Below are 22,844 nucleotides of genomic sequence, written 5' to 3' on the forward strand. Positions count from 1 at the left end.
TTTCTATCTCGAATGGGTCAGTGGGGTAAAAAAAAATCATGGTCTTAAATACACCCTGAGCAATCCCCAGAGTGGTTGGGAGTAAAGTGTTGTGATAGATGTCTTAAGAGCGATGGGCATGCCTAGACATTTGTCCTATCTTCAATGTGCACCAGGATTCAAACTATACCTTACTGATGATGCTGAAGCAGGGTGAAAGTGGTCAGGTTTCCTGTGTCCCTGTCTCGATGGAGCATGGCTTCTATGCCTTGGCTGTAGAGGTTTAGTTCCAGCAGGACCATGATTGACCAGCATATGTCTGGTCGCTTTCTCGAGTAAAATAGTGGACAAAAAAAAGGTCTAGAATGTGGCCGGAGAGACTGCCAGTTGCCGAGAACAATTCAAGCTATCCCTCCATCACTTGGTTGCAGTAGATGCCCTGAATGAGAAAGGTGCATCTAGATGTGGGTTTTTTGACTCACAGTGCCTCAAGCTATACCTCACTGATAAAACGTAAATAGGCCAGATCCAGTTTGGGCTTGTTTTATTCTTTTTTGGGGAGGACCTGTCCTTGGAGTTCATGTAGATCTGTTAACACTGGAACAGATCGGTGGCTGATTGAATGACCATTGTCTATGCTTAGCCTAGCACAGTGGGTGGAAAAACTATGGGCTGTAATGGAGCCCTTTTATCCACTGCATCCAGAAGAGGGAACAAGCTGACCAATATCTGGAGGTTGTGTTCATCCACCAGGAAGATAAGTGATTAAGAGGCACACCCGGTGGGAGTAGTAACTGGAGATTCCCGGGCCCCCGACATCAGTCTCGGGGCAGCGCATCTCTAACTATCGAGCTACATATATTAAGGTGGATTTTAACAGCTAATGTGTAGCATTCTGTTTCATGGAGAAAAATACAAGGAAGTAATACATCTTCAAGTTTTCCATAAAAACAAGGAATTCTGATTCGAAGTATCTACATATAGACCGTATCAGGGTCGTTCCCAACAAACAGTGTAATGACCAAGGAATTTTCCAAGATAGCACAATGATCAATTGAAAGAAGAGACCCCATATACAAAACTGTCCTGAAGAAGGTGGACCCATATCCATTTGCTCCAACCACCAAAACGCGTTGACGCCTGTTTGCTAAAAGGAATCCAAAAAAGCCAAGGTACTATATGAGATACAAGGAAATTTCTGTACAATTGGTCCCTCTCAAATATATAGTGTCTACTGTAATGAAGCCCAAGCAAATGTTACTAGCTAAGAATAATCCAAGCATTCCGTCCATCATTCTGTTGTTTGAAGCAGAAAATGGAGCACTGGCTTACTGTGTGATAGAGAATGAAACGTGAAAATTGGAACCCACACATTACAATTAAACCAAAAAAATAATTTTAGATGTGACATTTACATTTTAAAGGCTTTCATCTTGATTTGAATAGTCTCAATTTTGCAAATTTTGTACAGGGTGGTAGCCTGAGAGGCACAGGCATACAGTTGCGTTGGAATCAAAAGTCTGCATTTCAACTGGAAACATTTACAAAGGTGAAAGGATGAGCACGTATTGACTCCACCGCAAGTCAATGTTATTGTTTAAGGTAATCTGAAAAACTGAAATTCTAAGAATCCTGTGAAAGCAGCAAAACATTCGTAGCATTTTGTATGGATGAGTCATTGGAGTGTCCTTGTGTGTAGCAGGAGATCAATAAAAGAACGGAGACAATTTGCAAACGGAATAATGCATTGTCCACTAAGGCAAAGGAATCGAATTGACACATAAAAAAAAAATAATCTCTACTTTTACGAAAAGTGGCAGCAACAGAAACCCAGAAGCATTGTAGATCGTACGGACCAACATGCTTAAATATAATTCTCTTTGTGTTTTGAGTTCAACAACAATGTACTGAAATAATTACCTGGACAAGCACAAAGAACCTTTTCTTCCATCTCTTCCAAACGTTTTTCCCAATGGCCCACAAATACCTAGGAAACAATAGAACATGTTTTCAGTCTTTTACTGTTGCTCGACCTGCAGTTTCTACAAACAACAAGGATCTTCAAATCTATTTATTTTAATATAAATATACTTTCCTTCATGCAGCTTCGTGAAATGGAAACGGCATGAAACCAATTTGCAGAAATTGAGTAAAAAAGGCACAGGTATTCCCATGTATTGCCACATCGATGGGTTTGTCATACGTAATGAGATATGGGCCATACCACGAGGGGCCTTTCTAGCGCAGGGCAGAGCCCAGCGCCTGTTCAAGGCGCCTGCTGAGAGAAACTTGCATTATTGAACCCGATATTTTCAGATACTGCATCTCGAAAACAGTGAGCGATGATTGCCTCTTGTTTTTTCAGGCCAGTGCTGTCTGAATATGAAGTACAGACTCAGAGAAACATCGGGTTATATTAATTCCCTTTACACCCTGCAGGCGCATAAAACAGGCGCTCGGTTCTGTGCAGCGTCAGAATAAACCATCATTATACACTCCCAGCTTTAACTTCTGAAGTCATGGCTGAAAGATGGCTTGGACAATGCCAAAAAGAAAACATTTTTTTTAGTGTTTTGAGGAATGTATGGTAACCTAAGTACGGAGAGACAATCGTGCAGCAAGTGGCTGTTTTCATCGTAAATCATCCCGTCAGAACAAAATGTACTGCATTACAAACTGCAATAAAAATGGTTGATTTATTTTTGAATATGCAAAGTTACCTTTCTCTAGAGGTAAAAAGATGAAGAAACAGTTAATTCTTATTCATTTCATTCTAGGGAAGGACTTCTCTGTTGTCAGCATAATCAATGCTCGAGCAAAGATCCCTAAAGCCCCATGTAATGACTTTGCCTCTGTGCCAGTCTCAGCTCTCAAACTCACTCGATGTCTGATTAAAGTTTACTCATCTTTTAAATCAAGCCAGCAAAGTACACTAATGACTTCTCTTTTGACCTGTATTTTCGGACTAAGGGTTACCTGCATAGCCACGCAAATATGTATCCATCCTCAGAGGATTAATATATTAAGGATATATATTGCTGTGGTGGCCCCTGGGGTTTGGTGGCCCTGTGCAGGTGCACAGCTTGCACATGCCTAAGGCCGCCCCTGCTGAGGGGATCATAACGATGTCGGGAGGAATCACTTCCGCCGGCAGTGCTTCGGTTGTGGGACCGACTGACACCCGATCGGCAGTCCAGACCGCCCCCTTAGGATGCGACCTAACACTGTTGGGTAATGTATGCTCCCATAGTAAAATGGGAGGTGCAGTTCATCCCTGCACCCCGTGGAAGGCACCCCACGGTGCAGGGATCAACAGGGGTGGCCCCTTGGCCTCCAACTGGAGGCCATGCACCAAGGGAGCCCTGCTGGGAGCCCTCTAATCCTCTTATTGACATGGTTTCCATGTCAGATAGACCGGCATGGAGACCATGTTGGAAAACGTGCATCGTAATCTCAAGGGCGGAAAGAGCTACCCTTGAGATTACAGGTCGCATTTCGATTGGTGGACAGGCTCTCCGAGCCCATTGGAAGCCAGTCGGATGGACTGGCCGGTTTCCTTTCTGACCGCCTCCATCGTAATGAGGAGGTCAGAAAGCAAACCGAATGGCCCATTATGATGCAACTGTAAAGGCTCCGACCATGTGTCAGAGCCTTTACACGCTGCATCGTAATCTTCCCTGAGTGTGAGAAAGTGGATTATCATTTGTGGTGGGTGATCACCCACCTCGAGGAATAATAACACTAACCAATCAGGTGAACCCCAAAGTCACTGAATTAATACCTTTGTAGCTATGGCACAGAGCAGAAAGGCTTAACTAAGGGCACAGTGGAAAGTATTTTTTGTAGTACCAAAATAGTAATAAGCCAAAACACCAAAAAACGAAAAATTTCAAACTAAATAAACAAAATAAACTACATTTTAACCCACAGAATGACACCAGAACTCCAATATGGGGAACAGAAGATATGTTTTTTTAAAGTTTTAGTATAATAGTTCCTAGTTCCAAAATGCTCTTAGCACAAGTTATGGTCTGTGGAAGTAGTAGACGGGGACCTATGTGTGATTTCAGCCAACCATGCTGGAGCGCAGGTCAGACATCCCAAGTGGTTCATCCTGATCTTAGATTTTACCTTCTGACTTAGGCTTTTTTATGGAGCTTGGGAGACTCTATCCAAGGAAGGTACAATGAAAATTAGACACCTTTGCTGTGAGCCCACCGCCCAACCAAACGCATCCAGACATCTTGGAAGCCCAAAACTTTCACCACTGGGTAATTAGAGTTAAGACCTCGTTTCCATAGAAAAAAACATGTTTTGGTTTGCTTTTAACTTTGACACTGTTGAACAAATCTCCACAAAACTTTCCCAAAAATTTCTCATCCACCTCAGCACTTTCCTGGAAAGTTTTGAGGCAATCTTCCAAATGGGGGCAAATAAAATGGGGGTGTCCAAAACAAATGTTCACCATTTATTTTTAGAAACTTAGACACAGCTACAACCAAAATCGCTGAACGCAATTACACCAAATTTATCTGAAAGCTAGATCTTGGTCCACAAAAAATGCTTTTTTAAATTTGGTGTAAACCCATTTTATAGTTTTGGAGACATTAAGGTTCCAAAACGTTGCATGTTTCACACTTTAGAGGATCTGTGGAGCCAGCAGATCTCTGGATAAGATATGATTGGATCCCACCAAATCAACAAAGATGTGAAGGCAACCATTTCAGGACTTGGCGACTTAGCAATCTGTTCACAAAACAATAAAAAAGTATATAGGGGGGCTGGGTAGGAATACCTTGCTATCTGTGGTTGGTGAGGCGGACCCAGAAGGACCTGAAACGGAATTTGTTTTGGTTCGGGTCCAAGGATCTGTGGACGATATCCAGTTTCACTAAACCAATTTTTAAAAAAAGATGTGCACTCATGCGCTTTCTAAAAATAAGCCCACTGGTCCCATTTGTATGGGAAGGGTGGCATCTGGTCTCCTCACAGAGTCTCTAAGAGGCCGGCCCTAGGGTCACCAACTTCAGAACCTGTTTTCATAATCAGGAAAGCGGTGCATGCAGCTCTCCTCTCGAGCCTCTATGAGGCCCCAGAGATCACATCCAACATGTCCATCTTTATCATTTGGTGAGGGGGGCATGCAGTCTGCCTCCCGAGTCCCTACGAGGCACCTAGGACCCCCTCTCCCGGGCTCAAGGGAAGAGGGGAATACAGCCCCCGTCCCGAGCCATAGTAGGGCGCTGGTCCTCATCCCCCATGTCCAGTGTTTTTACTGAGTGTATTGCGGCCCCCACCTCCTAAGTTGTATGTTGGCCCCAGTGGTCCCATCCCTCAGGGCCCAACTGAAGCAGTGTTCAGTGGACCCCATCCCACAGGACACCGCTGTTACCTCCTCAGGAGAGTGCGGGCATTTGTTGGTCACAATCTCTTGGGCATGTAACACAACTTTGCTCTCGCCTGGGCAGGAGCACAGAAAAAAGCTACTTGCGCCCAGGTGGGACAAAGCATCAGAGCCAGCTCATGCCAGCACCTACAATAGGTGCTGGCTGGGGAGCTGATTGTGGATCTAGGACTCCCCCTGCGACCCCTAATGATAGATGCATTGAGGGTGCCCCAGATGGGCACGAGGGCACCAAGTGCAAGAATATAGCTGGACCGACCAACACCCACAAAGAGTGATGGCTGGGGAGGAGGCAGGGCCCATGGGGGCCTTGAGGCTTCACCAGTGTCCCACAACTCTAAAATAATGTGTGGTTGTCCCAGGTTCGAAGGGATACCCCAAAAAAACAATAACAAAAAAAAATGGAAAAAAGAATAATAAGCGAGCTGCAGGAGCTGCTCAATTATTATTCCCTGCTCAAGCAAGAATAGCCCATAATACCCAAGGGCTTTTTGAAATACTATTTTTTCTTGTTGGTGCTATCCCTAGAAGGGGCAGGGGCACTACCAAACATTTTTGTAATGTTGTGGGGCACTGCAGACAGTACAGAAGTCCCCCAGCAACATTAAAAAACACAGTAAGACTCTTTGGCCATTAAATCCATCACCTCTAGAGATCTTACCATATTTTTTAAAGCACTCTCACCTGGAGCAGTATGCTCTTCAGCTGGTGTGCAAGTACTCCTTATGGGTGGGTTCAATGGCTTCATTTTATGGCCTGAAATATTTGTTGACATATTAGTTTTTATTTAAAAAAATGTTTTTTTGAATCCATGTTGTAATAGTCACTTTTATTATACATTGCATTGGGTACATTTATAAAATATACATTTGATTATAGTTATTGGTGATTTTTTTAACAAAGCCTATAGGTCTGCTGAAGCCTTGATAAAGTCAATAGGCTATCTGCTTTTTATATTTTGGCGTTTTAACCCTTCAACAAAGCCAGGATGCCTGTATTACTTAAAATCACACCGGATGCTAGGCTCTATGCCCAACTACCCATTATGCAGGTTGCGCCCATGCAAGCTGGACACATGTGGGGGGTTGGGCTTCAGCAATGTCCAGATGAGTTTTGGGCACCTGTGGGGCATTGGGCACAGGGTCTTACTGCAGTCCTGTGCCCAACCCCACGTGTCGGACAGCAGAACGCTGTGTATGGCTGGAGGTTTGGACCCTACAGGGATAGGACGCAAGGCATTGCCACAAGGCAGGCTCTGTGCCCTTCCCCATGCTGTGCGCGGGGATGGGCACCTTACTCTACATTAAAACAACCACAGAAATTCACTGGGAAAAACAAAGGTTAAAGTGTTCTTATAGTAAGAAGTGTAATAATATTTCACGCTGAAAAAAACATGTAAATTCAATGAAAAAATCAAAGGTTAAAGGGACATTATAGTTAGGTGAAAATGTCAGTTAAAACATACTGTTTTAAAAAATAAAAGCAATGAAATTTCCTGAAGTTATCTTAAGTAACTACAACTCATGCCATAAAGTGAGATTTGACATCACATCACTTGTGACATGTTTCACATCAACATTAATAACATCACTGCAATACCTGAAAGGACATCATTGATCACAATACTGTACATGGCAAGAGTGAGAGACAGTTAAGATAGAACAGCAGTTCTAGTTACTTGAGATAAACACAAGAGTAACAGGGGTTGGCAGTCTATAGCAAATTGGGCATAGATCCTGAGGCTAATCTCTACTGTGTACAACCAAGTTGTGTACAGTGATAACTTCTCTCTACTGCGTACAACCACAGTTGAGCACAGTGGTAGGTACTGGAATGCAGAAAATGAAATCTCAAAAGAGCTCTGTTAGACCTGGCATCTTTGGCGTGGTTTCCCCTTATCTTTTTGCCTCTATCTCCTGTGTTTTTGATGCTGTGCTGGATTTCGTTTTTGCTGGTTTAGATGCTTTGGGCACTTTGCCACTGCTGTTCAGTGTCAACGTGCAAGTGCTCCCGGTGTAAATTGTTATTATGATGGGTTATCCATGATTGGCATATTTCTGTCACCCAGAATTCCCTAGTTAAGTGCACTGAGTGTGCCAGGGCTGGTGATAACAAATGCTACTAGTGGGCCTGCAGCACTGATTGTGACACCCACAGGAGTAGCCCTAAAATGGTGTCTCAGGCCTGCCACCGCAGTGCCTGTGTGCAGTCTGTGAACTGCCATGTCCTCCTGGACAGTGCCCCACTGGCCAGGCCTAACCCTTCCCTTTCTGTACACATTGGTCACCCCTATGGAAGGCCCAAGGTACCCCCTTGAGCAGGGTGCAGTGTATGTGAAAGGTAGAGCATGTACTTGTGCAGGTGACATGCTCTGGTAGTGAATTACAGCCATTTTCGTTTTTCACTATTGTAGGCTATCTTGCCCCATAGGCTATCATGAGGGATGCTGGCTACAGTGGCTACCAGCATATCTTCCCATAGGAGCAAGATAGGACATGACAGTCTGGTATCCCTGAACTCAGAATTTAATAACACATCTTTTAGGAAAGGCTGTTTTTAAATCCTGTGTTTGAGAACAGCACTTTTAGAAAGTTGCTGTTCTCTTGTCTGACGTTTTTGTGTGCCTTGGCCTGCTTGTGAATTGACTGTCTGGTTTGTGAGTGACAGGTGCTGGGTGTCTCCCAGAGTCTGAGTGGGCCATCCCTGGGCTGAATAGCTCCATCTGCATCTAGAGTAGTGGGAGGGGGTAGCACCTGGGCCAGAATAGGGCTGTGCCTGCCTTCCACAATGCTGGCTCAACCTCCTGCTGGGCGGCTGACGACCCTGCTCCTCTCTCTAAAAGGAAAGGAGAGGGTAGGAAAAAAAAGTTCTCAAGGAACACCCAGAACTGGTTCAGACAGGGCTCAGAGCCCTCCTGCACAAACGGATCAAAGACTTTTAGGGGTATAAGTACGGGACCCCTGACTACAGAAAAATAGATCAACCTGGAAACAAGAAGGAACCTCTGCCAAGGAGAAAGCTGGAAGACTGAAGAAGAAGGACTACTGTGTGATGGTGGACAGACCTGCAGTTGCTTTGCTGCCTAGGAGAGAGGAAGGACTTTGTTGTTGCTTTGTCCCCTTACTTGAAAGAATCTCCAAGGGCCTGTTGTGAGCTGGCTCCCTGTTTTGAAGTCCCATGAACAAAAGGACTTCGCCCCCAGCTTCCCTGGGCTCTGCTGAGAGAGCTCTGTCCTTCATAGAGTGCTTGGGCCAGTTGTGGTGCCTCTGGAAGTTTTACTTGAAATGAAAGAAAGAAATTAGATTTGTTAAGCGCATGGCTGCCCAAGAGCGTCCCAGCGCTGATTCACTCAGCTAGATTCCAAGATCCTCAGATAGCGTACTCATATTCCTCGTGCTTGTGCTGGGAAGCTGGAAACCAAGATTTGAGAGACTTTGCTACAGAAAAATGATTGCATTGCTCGCTTGTGGAGCGCATCCCCAACAGTGCGAGGAAATTCCTGTCGCTACAAAGGCCGAGATTGTTGCAGTGCCTGTTGCCGCTGTCGGAGGCATCGCATCCTTCGTTTGCGGGAAGATCACCACCGCGAGCATCGTCGCAGAGCCTGTCATCGCTGGATGAGATCGCCGCACCACTTGCCTGCGGACCGCATCACGTCACTGCGAACATTGTCGCAGAGCCATCGCATCGAGGAGCTGCGAGAGGAAGATCGCTGCTGGATCACGCGTCGTCGCCCCGGAGATCGTCGCAGCCCCTACAGATCATCGCATCGTGCCTTTGTGAGAACAAACGTCCTACGGAACCTACGCACCGGAATCCATACAAGTCATCGCCTTCCTCCCCATACAGACCGGATTCGTCGCAACACGCCCGCTGCTGCAAGGGGGCTGTCGCCAACGCCTCCCCATGGTCTCATGAGCAACGCATCGCTTGTTTTCCACTGCACCAGCTTCTGCTTTGGAACTTTGTCGCATTTAAAGGCACTGTTGGCTAAACGTGACGCCACTGAAAACTTTTCACGCAACTGTGGATTATTTTTATCGCTACTTTAAAAACTCTTTCGCAACATATTTTTGAACTGTGTATGTTGGATTTTTGTCATTTTGGTATTGTATAGTTTAGATTAAATACCTTTATTTTTCTAAACTGTTGTGAAGTCAGTTTGTGGTGTTTTCACTGTGTTACTGTGAGTGTTGGTACAAATACTTTACACATTGCCTTTGGATATGCCTGATTGCTTGTGCCAAGCTTCCAATGGGGTGAGCAGAGGTTATCTAAAGAGTGTTTCCTCCTTACCCTGACTAGAATCAAGGGTCCCTATTTGGACAGTGGTACCTACCTCTGCAAACTAGAGACCCCCAGTTCTAACAAGCTCCAGGTGGAATTTGATGAATAATCTGGAATGTAATACCTTGTTACGAGTTAGTAGTATGGTTCTAGTAGGTGCAGTTCTGCTTTTGGTTGCAGTTGGTGATAACCATTCACTTATATCATATCAAAACATTACATCACACCATGCATTCGTTTTAGTTTGAAATACGTTTCTAATATGAATTGTGTGCCCTCTTAAACGCATTGTGGCATTGGTCTCAGGGACTTTCAATAACTGAATAATGATTATCTAGAGATACATTATTAGCTATACGAAATTACAATCCAAGTTGTCTACTCACCCACAATGCTTCATGTTCTGTGGTTTATCCATTCGGACTGCAAGTTTTATCTTAAGATCGTGATCCGGACAATTTTTGGATACAGTCATTTTGTGCAATTCTGATTGTTTTGGGCTGTTAGGCGTGGGGTGCAATACAACCTGCAGAAAATCAAAAACATAACGAAAACGTACAATGTCACAGCAGTTTCGTGATACCTAAATTGCCTGCTAGGCATTAGATGTAACAACCTTCCCAGAAGTATTTTATTTTCTCCTAGCTTAGGAAATGTAGACAAATGAGTAGGCTGTTTTTCTGTAAGTCTGCAAAGATTATGGAGGAGGTGATATATGGCTCATTGTTTGAAACAGGCTTCAAATACATTTATAATAGTATTGAATCTACACATCTGGATACACTGCGAAGAGAAGGTCGGGAAGCTGGAATGAGAGAACTGCAAGTTTTCATTTCAGGGGTGAAATGACTTGCCCGAGCAATTTACATTAAGAAATTGAATCTTTTCTCGTAAAATGATAATGGGTAAGCGGAACGGGTATAGCACACTGAAAACATGCCTGATGGTACAACACGTGAATTTTCATTCAATATTTCGTACTAAAAATAAAATTCCAGCGCAATTGCGGCAGAAAAAGCTAATGTGGTTCAGGATGGTAAATGTAGTGCAGACTGGTATACCTAGTTCCGAATCCCCACAACGTGTGCATCAGAAGCAAATGTTGATTTAAATCGTAAATACATTTTGGTGGTAAATATATATATATATATTTATATATATATATAACAGAGAATCCACGAACCACTGGAAATCTTTGGCATAAAGATCTTTTTTATTTGCTCCTCAAATTGATGCGTTTCAGGCAACACTTGCCCTGGATCTCGTTACAATGAGTGTGTTGGTTTGTTTTATGGTGTACATAGTGGCGACTAGCTACAATATTACTTCTCAATCTAATTTTGTACATACTTTGTCCAGCTAATTGGTATAATTGCTTAGAACACGCATCTGCTCCTAATGCACTCTTGGTGTGTAGAGGTATTGAACAAGTTATAAATCTTTGTATTGAAGTGCAACTTTGTGAGCAGGTGACTGTTGACTTCTATTCATTATGTTCCACACAAGATTTTTGTTCTTCAGAAATCAATCAATCAACCAATCAAGAACTTGTAGAGTGCACTACTTACCCGTGAGGGTCTCAAGGCTCTGGAGGAGAAAGTGGGGGGGCTATGCTGGTCGAACAGCCAGGTCTTGAGTAGCCTCCTGAAGGTCAGCAGGTCTTGGGACTGTCATAGACGAGGTGGGAGGGTGTTCCAGGTCTTGGTGGCGAGGTGGGAGAAGGATCTGCCACCAGTGGTTGTTCTTCAGATGCGAGGGACGGTGGCGAGGGTGAGGTCGGCAGAGCGGAGCTGGCAGTTGGGGATGTAGATAAAAAGTCGTCTGTTGAGGTAGGCTTGGCCGGCCTTGTGGAGTGCCTTGTGTGTGTGGATGAGGAGCTTGAAGGAAATCCTCTTGTTGATGGGGAGCCAGTGCAGTTTTCTCAGGTGGGGGGTATTGTGGATGTGCCGTGGTAGGTCAAGGATCAGGTGTGCACAGGCATTTTAAATGCGCTGCAGTTGTTTGATGAGCTTTGCCGGGGCTCCCACGTAGAGGGTGTTTCCTTAGCCGAGTCTGCTACTGACGAGGGCCTGGGTGACTGTTCTTCTTGCATCTGTCGGGATCCACCTGTAGATCTTGCGGAGCATGCAGAGGGTGTTGAAGAAGCAGGAGGAGACTGCGTTGACTTGCTTGGTCATGGAGAGTGTTGAGTCGAGGATGACTCCCAGGTTGCGTGCGTGGTTGGTGGGTGTCAGGGCTGCCCCCAGTGCCGTGGGTCACTCAGGCTGAAGGGTTTGAGCCGAGGATTAAGACCTCCGTCTTGTACGTGTTCAGCTGCAGTCGGCTGATCTATATTGAGTCGGCGACGGCCTTCAATCCTTCGTAGAGGTTCGATTTGGCGGTGATGGGATCCTTGGTGATTGAGAGGATCAGTTGAGTGTCACCGGCGTAGGAGATTATGTTGAGGTTGTGCTGTCGGGCGACTTGTGCAAGAAAAAGATTCGATTTCTTAATCTAAATTACTAGGGCAAGTAATTTCGCCCCTGAAAAATAAACGGGAGGAAAGATGCGTGGTCCCCCTCACTGAGCCTTGGTAGATCCTGGGGACCCAATCCTTCAGGACTACTGATTTAATTAAAAGGACAAGGGCTGTGCAGCCCCCCTTCCCCAAGCCGTTTTGAGCCCGAAGAACCCCATCCGCTGGGGCCCTCATCACTGAATGGTAGTTGTCCTGGTGCCCACCCTGGGCACCAACCATACACTCCTGGGGGTCGTTGGGAGAGCCCCACGGCCCCGTGACCACAACCGGCTCCCCGCATGCAGCAGGTGCCTGTATTGCCTCACTTGGAGGGAGCACAAACTAATGAGGCTCCCCCGATACAACTCCCAACCATGGGAAATGACCACGAGACGCCAATTTTACAAGAACTAAGCAGCTCAGTGATCTTCAATCTATCTGGCAGGGAGCTGACCAAAACAGAGACTCTCCTTTTGGAGAAAGGGCTTTCCTTTGTTCCGTCCAGAAGGACAGATTTTGTGAAAATTAAGTTAGAAGCCCTCGAGTTCTGCAGAAAAATTAGGCTTATAACCTATTTTAAAGATCAAGAAATACAACCTAACGGAGAAGTCACTGGCATACGCCGCAAATCAAACTTCTGTCCACCAGGAAACAAGGTACCAAAGGAGGTTTTGACCTTTGAAAAAACTTTATTATCCGCCATCACTTAAATGGAATCTAAAAAACAATATGTGAAATTCAATCTGTCAAAAGACCAAAAAGATGCCATGCTATCCTTAAAAAATGATCCAACTTTAACAATAAAGCAAGCGGATAAAGGAGGAGCAATAGTGGCTTGGCAACGGATAAATATAAAGAAGAAGTTATGAGCCAATTAAAAAACTTGGAGTGCTACAGAAAAATCAGAAGTGATCCTACTGCAGAACTACAGGGACAACTGTCTAATATCATTCAACTGGGACTTGAACAAGGATTTCTTGGACCAAAGGAAGCCTCTTTCCTTCAGAATAAAAGACCACGCATACCAATTTTTTATGCACTCCCTAAAGTCCATAAAAATGGAACCAACCCACCCGGCAGACCCATCATTTCCGGTTGCGAGTCACTGTGGGAACCAGTGTCTAAGTACATCGATTTCTTCTTAAAACCATTCACCTCCTTAATCCCAGCTCATCTACAAGACACTACGGCATTTATCAATAGACTGATTAACATTGCGTATGATCCAACCACCCAGCTGCTTGTCACAATGGACGTGGTCGCCCTATATACTCAGATTCCCCAAGAAGAAGCACTTGAGGCTTTGAGTTATTTCTTAAATAAAAGGGAACAACCAGTGAGAGTGCCTACAGACTTTATTATCTCCCTGGCCAAACTAGCACTTCAAAAAAACTTCTTCATGTTCGGATCTGATTTCTTTTACCAAATCAAAGGGGTGGCCATGGGCTGCCCCTTTGCTCCAGAATTGGCTGTGCTGTTTATGGGCTTGTTTGAGGCGAAATTCATTATGGACAATAACCCATTCAAAGAATGTATCAGTCACTACATGCGTTATATTGATGACGCATTCTTCATTTGGAATGGAACAGAAGAACACCTTAAACACTTCTTGGAATGGCTGAATGGACGCACTCAGGACATTAAATTCACCATCAATCATAACACCCACCAAATTACTTTCCTGGATGTCAAAGTTTATGCACTGGAAGGGACATTGGCGACCACTCTATTCAGGAAAACAACAAACCGAAACCGGGCGTTACATTACACCAGTAATCACCCGAGAAACCTTCGCCAAAATCTTCCATTTGGCCAATTCTTAAGAATCAGGCCTAATTGTTCAGTAAAAGATGAATACTTCGATCACGCCCAAAAACTGCTGGAGCGCCTTTTGGAACGTGGATACCCCAAAAAACTGCTCAAGAATGCCATGCGCAGAGCATGGTGGACTCCACGTGAGACCCTGCTTGAGAAAAAGAAGAAGCGAAACCTCGAAAGAACAGTATGCGTAACTACATTCTGTCCACACGCAAATCAACTTAAGAAAACCATTAATCAGAACTGGCATTTAGTGAGGCATCTCGAAGATAGTCTGCTCCAACCGCCCCTGTTTGCATTCAAAAAAGAAAAAAGCATTGCTAACTTTTTAGTTTGTGCAGCAGTTCCCTCAAAGGAACCACCCACATTAAGAAATCTACTCGGCCTACAGCCCATACGGGGGCACCATAAATGTGGCACCTGTGTTTGTTGCGACAAGACCATTGAGGGCGATGTCTTCTCCTACAATGGCATATTCTGGAGACACCTCAGTTTCACCAATTGTAAATCTAGAAATGCCGTATACGGAATTTTATGCCCCTGCCAAAAATTGCATGTTGGCAAAACATCTCAGGAAATACGGCAGCGTATTTGCCAACATAAATCGAGAGTGAGAAAAGTTGTTGCGAATGCACCGCTTGTCAACCACTGGATTGCTGAAGGACATACTGAACAGGATATTAAATGGACTGTGTTGTCCAAATTGGATCTAGATATACGGGGAGGCGACATTGAGGCAAAACTTTGTCAACGGGAAGCTACCCTCATCTTAAAATTCAACACGGTCATAAATGGGCTAAATGAACTCTCTGAAGTCTCTCGAGTCTTCTAAAAATACTTTTCTGGCCATTTCACACTTACTCTAAACTGGAAACTACAACTCCAATAACCCTCCTGTAGACCATGTGACTTAGTCCTAACCTCGCGCCCTCCGCGTCTTCATTTACTGCTCCTGTCCGAAGACAACACAGAACATGAATATCGGCGTGCATGAACACTGAGATGCTCCCCGGTCCACGCTGCGTGAGGAATTGAAAGAAGGTAATACTGCCACGCCGCGCATTTCTGCTTTCGCACCCGTTTCATGGCTCAAGAACCTAAACGAGTTCTTCCGGTTTATTTTTCAGCCAGCGGCTGCCATTTGCTGACCTGCCGCCCTAGTCACATTCATCCGAAGCGGAATACAACCTCTCACCCCACAGGTATTTAGCGCCCCATTTAGTTTTGTGTATTAGCTCCACGAGCCCCCGGACTCACCATAAACAGCTCATGTTGCCTGTGTCTTCACATTTACAGCCTTCATACAGAAAGCGTCCCTCTGTGATGGCCCCCTGACTACCCGCGCACAACGCAGCTCAACTTGGACTAACGTCCGATATATCAAAGACTACATGTAGGTATTTTACGTGACTTTCTGTCCCCCAGTTTTCACTTCATTAGACGACTGCAGGCTCGTTGTAATCACTAACTCTGGGCTAACTCTCTGTCCACAGAAACCTGTCCGTGACACTGACTTAACTTTGAACACACACAGGTAGGAGGCTTTGTTTGTGTTTTTTAATGGTCGCTGTCTACACTCTTTAAAATAAGCGCAACATACTAAAGGAAATCTTTTCCTTTTTCAGATTCTCTGGTCCTGATGAGAATCGGACAAAGGGTCCGATTCGAAACGCGTCGACCTTGTGTACCTTCTTTTGTTAGGTCTTTGGTTAGAAGGAATTGTACATATTTTTGTTGTCATATAACTGTTTTGATATTAAGTATCTTGATTAACAGTTTTGAGTCGTTTTTCTGATTTGCTTCTGACTCTGTTTTTTGACCTTCTTTCACCCCCTTGTTTGTCTTATCCCACATGCACAGTGTTCGTCATGTTTTGGAAGGAATGTGAGTGTGAATGTGGAATGACTGATGTCTGAAAGATTTGTGGAATTTGTGTTCACGGCACGGATTGTTTGTCCTACTTCGTAATTTATTTCCTTCAATTTTTGTCTGTCTTTATATATATATATATACAAAAAAAGTATTTTGTTATTCCTGGTTGTTTATTTAAAAAATATTTTATATTGAAATAAATACATTTGATTTGTCTCAACAGTCGACTAGCAATTGATTCTTTGTTAGTTTGGACCCCAATTGAGTTGGCCTTTGTTTGCAAAATCAGTCACAGTATTGGCACCTTTTTTGTTTATTCTCCCTCCGGGGTGGAGCATTATTTTGAAATGTTTCCCTTCCTACACCAATGCGGGTAGGGAAAGAGTTCAAAAATCTGCTTTCAGCTTGGGGGAGGGGGGGGGGCGGGGACAGCATTTTCAAAGCTATAGCCTGCTGGGAATGGGCTTGGTGTTTAATCCCACTCGGCAGGAGTTTTGAAAGTGATTCTGCAAAGTGGGAGCAAAACAGGTTTCTGAGAACCTGCTATGTTCATAGGGTGGGTTTCCCAAATGAGCCGGCCCGGTTGGGGTGCCCAGGGCTATTAATGGCCCCCTCCTTTAAAATACTCGGCCCTGGGGTGGGCTCCTGGGGCCTTTAGAGCATCAACAAGGGGACCCGTGCAGCCCCCTCTCGCTATACACTAATTTTGGTGCTGCAGTGGGGTCCCTGGGGTCTCTGGAGCCTCAGGGAGGGGGACGGCAAGGACCCCCTCCCCATATACACACATTTTGACCAAACAAGTATGCTCCCTGGGTCATCTGGAGGCTACGGAGGGGATCTGTGTGGCCTCTCTACCCTTACATGCACATTTTGGCTCTGGGGGTGGGCTCTCCATGGCCTTTAATGGCTCATGGAGGGGGTCTACTCCTACTTTTTCATGATGAAAACCCTGAGGGTTGGCTCACCATAGCCTTTAATGGCGCTGGGGTGGAGACCTTGCCTCCCCCAACTCCTTTATGAATACAGCCCTGGGGGTGGTCTCCACAGGGCATAATCTTAGTGAATGCAGCCCGGCTGCCATTTTGCTTCTTTGTTTTTTCATTCCCGGTTGAGTCCTGCTGGATTGCATCAATATTTGTTAATTGTTTTATTTTCCTCTGTGGCCTCTGGGTCCCTCCCACGGGGCCTCAATTGTTAGGGTATACTACCCTGCTCCCTAATAATACTTTTATACTTCAGGAGAGAGAACTAAGGGCTAGATTGTGCACCGGTGGTCCGACCTCTGAATTGCAACTTCGGCTGTTAGATCACCATGGAACTGCTGCAAACACCAGAGATCCACGAACACTGGTGGTGGTGCGGTGATCTGTGGTGGCAATATGCTAAGCGGTGCCGTTTCTCCACCGCCAAGCATAATATGACTTTCCCACCACCAGCATTTTCATGGCAGTGAGCCCACCATGAAAATGCCGGTAGGGGGAAAGAAAAAGGGCCCTACAGGGCCCCTTGTGTCCCCTGTGCATGGGAGTGCATGCAAGGGGGAACATATTGTGCTCTCCATCTGCATGCACCCCAGTTCCTGCACAGCTTGGACTGCAAAGTCCATGCTATGTGGGAACTGCCTTTGGCGCTCTCATTACGGTGGCTTTTTCATAGGCACCACTGTCGGACCGCCAAAGAACCACCCACCAGACACGAGAAAACTAATAATCTGGTGGGCGGTCTTCACATGGCTTTGGTGGTGTGAGAATAGGGAGGGGGTGAGGTGGTCCCACTCCCATACAGCCAAAGTTGTAATTAGGCCCTTAGTCTCTGAGTCCTGTAATGGCTGCAATCAACATTTTTCTGATGTTGCTGGTAGTTAGTCAGAATGCTCACTCCTGCTGCAGTGTGACTCCTGCGGAAGCGAGATGACCCAAGCAAAATAAAGCTCCCTGGGCCAATCAGAACCCTCTATTTTTAAACTGGCACTCCCTCGAGAGTCTCTCGATCCTCTCGAAGAACCAACCATCCAGATGTACGATTATTTTTTTAACCTTTATTTCTCAGAAACTAGTGAACAGATTTTCATCAAATCACAAAAAGTACAATATGCAGACCAAGATTTATCTTTCTGTTAAATTTGGTGTAATTCCGTTCAGCAGTTTTAGCAGTAGCTTTTCTTAAAGAAGACTATGGAAAATGCATGAGATTTTGCGTTTTGGGACCTTCCTTTTTTCTCTCCCCCGCTTGATGGATTCCCCAGAAATTTTCCATGCACAAACTAGTCAAAAAGTAGCAAATTTTTGGGATGTTTTGTGGAGATTTATCAAACGGAGCCAAAGGTATCAGCAACACATTACACTTTTCCTAACTCTAAATACCTAGGTAATATATGTATATGAGTGTGTGTGTTTCTATATGTGTGTGTGTGTGTGTGAACTTAGTAACAAAGAGCAAAAGGGTTGCTTAAGTATGGAGAACAGTAGAATTTTGCTATAAACGTCTAGCTGATTTTGGTTTGATAATAGCGTACAGAAGGGGCACATGATTTTAGACACAGTGTCCGTACCACCATCATCACTCTGGTGCTGCAAGAATGCCGTAAGCTCAAATGCATGCAATCATAACGGTCTTCATCTCAGCCCTTTAATAGTAAAAAAAAGCAAAAGTTAGGGTGATTTGGGCCATAAGCCCTCTGTGACCCAGTGCTACTGCACCTGTTGCACTGGTTACATCACTGCCATCACTTCCCTGACCTACTATTTTTTAAGTTGTTGACACAGATTTCAAGTTTTTTGCTTCCGATCTTCCAATATTCTGCTATTCGTTGAGCAATAGGACCAATTAACTCATTAAATTATATTGATTTTGAATATAGGTGCATATCACAAATTATTGGGTTTTTAATATGCAATATTCAATGCCACTTTGAAAAATGCTAGTCTAATTATTGTGAATATTAACAAATAGAGCTGACACACAGTGTAAAATATATTCCATTTCTTTAGGATCCCTGCATCTATCAATCAAATTGGACATTAAGACCTTCATTGTGTATTGGGCAGTGCAATGCTACATAGTGGTACCATAATGCTTGGTACAAAATGTGTCAGATTAATGAAAATGTAGGAAAAATAAATACGGAGCTTGCACAACACCTGAAAGCATTTTACCCCTTTTTTCAGTCCAAAAAGATTCCCATGCATGGAAATGTGAGCCAATTGCATGTTTTCATGGATCTTGGGAAGGTAGTGTGACTTTCCCTTTGAGATCCTGTACTGCTACATGGAGTTCTCCATAACTGAGAATTCTGGACAGGTGAATAAAATCTCATGTGCAAATGCCTTTGTTTGTTTTATCTGCCAGTAAAATGTTTTTTTAACTTCTTTTTATTGTTTTCCAAATTAACAGTGTCATTATCAGCATCTTACATCGTACTTGAAATCCAGATCAGTTTCATTGCAACAGTATAGACATTTCTCAGCTTGTTCAGCAATTTACAACAGAGGTACATAACGACTGCGTCTACTACATACGTGTCAGGGTACCTGTACATCCCGCTTCTACATCTCCTCACTATTTTTACATAGTACTTCTCATATATCCAAGTGCATTCGAATATCAATATACATACATGTCTGGAGCGTACTGACCTTACCTACTACATTTGGCAGCTTTAGACATTCTTATTATCACAATTTTCTCCCTCCTGCCTGCCTGTGTCTAGTAGTATACTCTCAGTTCCCTCCATACCACCTTTTATAGCGCCAAGACGCCCATGGGCATTCGCGCGCTCTATAAAATTATAAATCAAATCAAATCATACTCTGTATCCCATCAAGTATCATCTCGCGGATGAGTAATCAAGTAGCACCTCAAAGGAGCCCATACATCTCTGGGCCTGGAGGCTAAGGGTAGTAATTCTGCATAGGTCATGAGTCGCTCCTGGCACATTATCAGATCATCTATTCATTCCGTGAACTTGGGTGCCTGCCCCCTACCCCACCTGCAGGCCACCCTCCTCCTGGCCATTAGGAGCGCCAGCGCGGCAAACTTATGGTGTTCAGCTCGCAGGGGCTTGACATATCCCAGTAGTGCCAGTAATGGGGTAGCCTCTACAGGTGTGGCATTCATGTGTCGTAGCACCCAAAACACCTAGTCCCAGTAGTCTGTCACCCCAGGGCAGCCCCACGCTAAGTGTAAGAAATCAGCCCCTGCAGCATGACATCTATCGCATCTATCATCATCTCTCAGCTTGAATTTATACATCTTGGCCGGTTTATAGTATATCCTGTGTTAGAATTTATAATGTATTATTCGGAGTCAGCTGCTGGCCGATACTCTCTCAGTTTGCAGACAACACTCCCCCCTTTGCTCAACTGTCAATGTCTGTCCTAGTTCCTCGTCCTATCTCGCGCGCGTCAATGCGGGTGGTAATGTCTTCTGTGTGTGCACCGTTTTATATTATAGGGAAACCAGTCTTTTAGCCATATCTCTCCCCAGCATGAGGTGTAGTGGGGCTAGTGCCTGTGGTTCCGCTGAGGACTCAGGAATAAGTGATCGCACCCCTTGCCGTAGTCTAATATACACAAAGACATCTCGAAGCGACTTCTGGGCCCCTTGGAACATGTGATCAATATCGCGGAACTGGCTGTCATGATACAGGTCACCCCATGTACTTACATGTGTGCACTGTTGAAAGTTTCGAAAAACACCCTCCTGCAGCAGCGGCATAGCTTTATGGTAAGCAAGAGACAGTAAGGGCGAATATAACATGGGGACCTCCAGCATATGTCCTATGCGGTGCCATGCTGCTATCGTGCACGTCAGGGCGTTGGGTGCTCCCGCTCTAGTCGTTACTGGTGCATAGAGAGCTCCTTCTATTGGCGTGGGATGCACAAGCCAATGTTCTGCCGCGACTTGCGCATATATCTCGGCTGCTTTACCCAGAACCATGCATAGTGGGCCTGCGCGCACATAAAGGAGAGCTCGAAGTTTGCTATACCAAATCCTGCCTGCGAGTAGTACCTTGTCAGTACATCCCATTGTAGTCTAGGTTGCTTACCTCCCCAGACCAGACGTATCAGCTCCGAATTAAGCAATTTAAAAAAGTTTGCTCCCGGGTAAAACGGAATGTTTAAAAAAAGGTATAACAACTGGGGGAGTATCACCATTTTTATCAAGGATGATCGGCCCGCCATGGAGAGGGGTAGCGCCACCCAACGCGTGACACAGTATGCAATTCGAGTTATGACCATCCCATAATTCATCCTCATAAGTTCCTCCTTATCTCTAGTCACTCGTATACCCAAGTACTTCAGTTTCTCCTCACACCACTCCAAAGTGTAATCCAGTGAGAAGCGTGCCTTAGCTGCCGTCAACGGGAAAATACTAGACTTCCCCCAATTTATCTGGACGCCAGATAGCCTCCCAAATACTATAAATTCTATAAGTATCGAGTTTAAGTTTTGCTGCGGGTCCCAGACATACAGAGTAATATCGTCTGCGTATAATGATACAAGTATTTGGCGCAGGTTACAGCTCAATGCCTTGTCATTGTGGTGCTGTCGCAGTTTCGCCGCCAACTGCTCCACCGCGATGGCAAACAGCAATGGGGAGAGGGGACATCCTTGTCGGGTTCCCCTTGTAATGCTAAAAGTCTGTGATGTATGACCATTTACAAGTACCTTGGCCACTGGCAGGCAGTATAACAGTTTAATTCATGATAAAAAAGAATGGGGGAAAGCCCATGCGTAGCATTACCCCAAATATATAATCCCACTCTATGAAGTCAAACTCTTTGGTAGCGTCTAAAAAAATAGCTGCCAGCAGGAGGTCAGGCGAAACATTACTTAAGACAGCAAATAGCATCCTTAAATTATGGGAGGTGGCCCTACCGGGTACAAAGCTCGATTGATCCGGCAGGATCAAATTCTCCATTAGCAAACCCAGGCGTGTTGCTATAAATTTGGCAAGTATTTTAGCATCACAATTCAGGAGTGAGAGCGGTCTATATAAATCGCATTGCTCTGGTGCCTTCCCCGGCTTCAATAATGAGAGTATGAGTGCTTCCCTCATTGTGGCAGGCAGCTTACCCACGTCTAGCGCATCCTCATACACTTCTCTAAGTATAGGGGCCAACAAATCTATATACGTTTTGTAAAATTCTGCTGGGATGCCATCCGTCCCCCTGGCCTTACCAGACTGCAGTCCCAATATGGCTTCCTGTACCTCATCCAATTCAAATGGCGAGCATAAAAAGGTCCTCTGCACATCACTAAGCCACCCAGAAAGCCATCCAGGTCGAGGCCACATATTTTAGTTGTGGAATATAGTGTTTTGTAATGGCTCAAAAAGGCGTTAAGGATGCTAGCCATGTCACAGCATGTTCCCCCTCCGATATCCTTCAATTCCGTCACATAATTATTACAGCGGGGTTGCTTCACTTTTAGCGCTAGCGCTTTCCCAGGCCTATCTCCCTCTCCATATTGTCAGGCTACCCAATATTTACCCCGAAATCTTGCTTCCCTCTGTGCTTCCTCCATGTACTCTGTAAGCTTATCTCTAAATATAGCTTGTGTCAAGCCCGCCGGGTCCCTTGCAAGGTCCGCTTACAATGCTTTAAGGTCTGTTTCTAATGTCCGCAGGGAGCTCTGTATATCCCTACGAACTCCGGACCCCTTCGCTATGCAAAATCCCCTTATTGTTACCTTAAATGCCTCCCAGATGATCTCAACACTATTCACAGAGTTTTTATTGCGCTCAAAAAAATCGCTTATCTCTTCCCTCAGCTCTTCCTGAAATACTGTGTCAAGTAGGATAGGGGCATGAAGCCGCCAAGGGCTGCATGGCGTGTTAAAGTCAATGGAAGAGAGTACCAAAAACTTTTTCAGACCCCCTGCACAGATTGTGCCATATTCTGCCATTGGGGAATACCCATTGGGGGACATATCTAGTTGGCAACGCAAATACTCCTCCTCCCTCAAGTCATTTTTGTTGTAATGT

General features: G+C 44.8%; 1 protein-coding gene across 7 annotated transcripts in view; it reads right to left on the reverse strand.

Annotated features, from left to right (window-relative positions):
* The window catches only part of CADPS (calcium dependent secretion activator), a 1,556,059-nt gene that overhangs the window by 728,999 nt on the left and 804,216 nt on the right, over positions 1-22,844 (reverse strand). For all 7 annotated transcript variants that reach the window (XM_086939080.1, XM_086939079.1, XM_086939076.1 and 4 more), the window contains exons 8-9: positions 10,057-10,196; positions 1,900-1,966 (exon numbers count right to left, since the gene is read on the reverse strand). In XM_086939080.1, coding sequence (XP_086795206.1) covers positions 1,900-1,966; positions 10,057-10,196 — 207 coding nt within the window. The remainder of the gene's footprint in view (positions 1-1,899; positions 1,967-10,056; positions 10,197-22,844) is intronic.

The sequence above is a fragment of the Lissotriton vulgaris genome, chromosome 9 (assembly GCF_964263255.1).
Source record: "Lissotriton vulgaris chromosome 9, aLisVul1.2, whole genome shotgun sequence".
Classification (NCBI taxonomy): Eukaryota; Metazoa; Chordata; class Amphibia; order Caudata; family Salamandridae; genus Lissotriton; species Lissotriton vulgaris.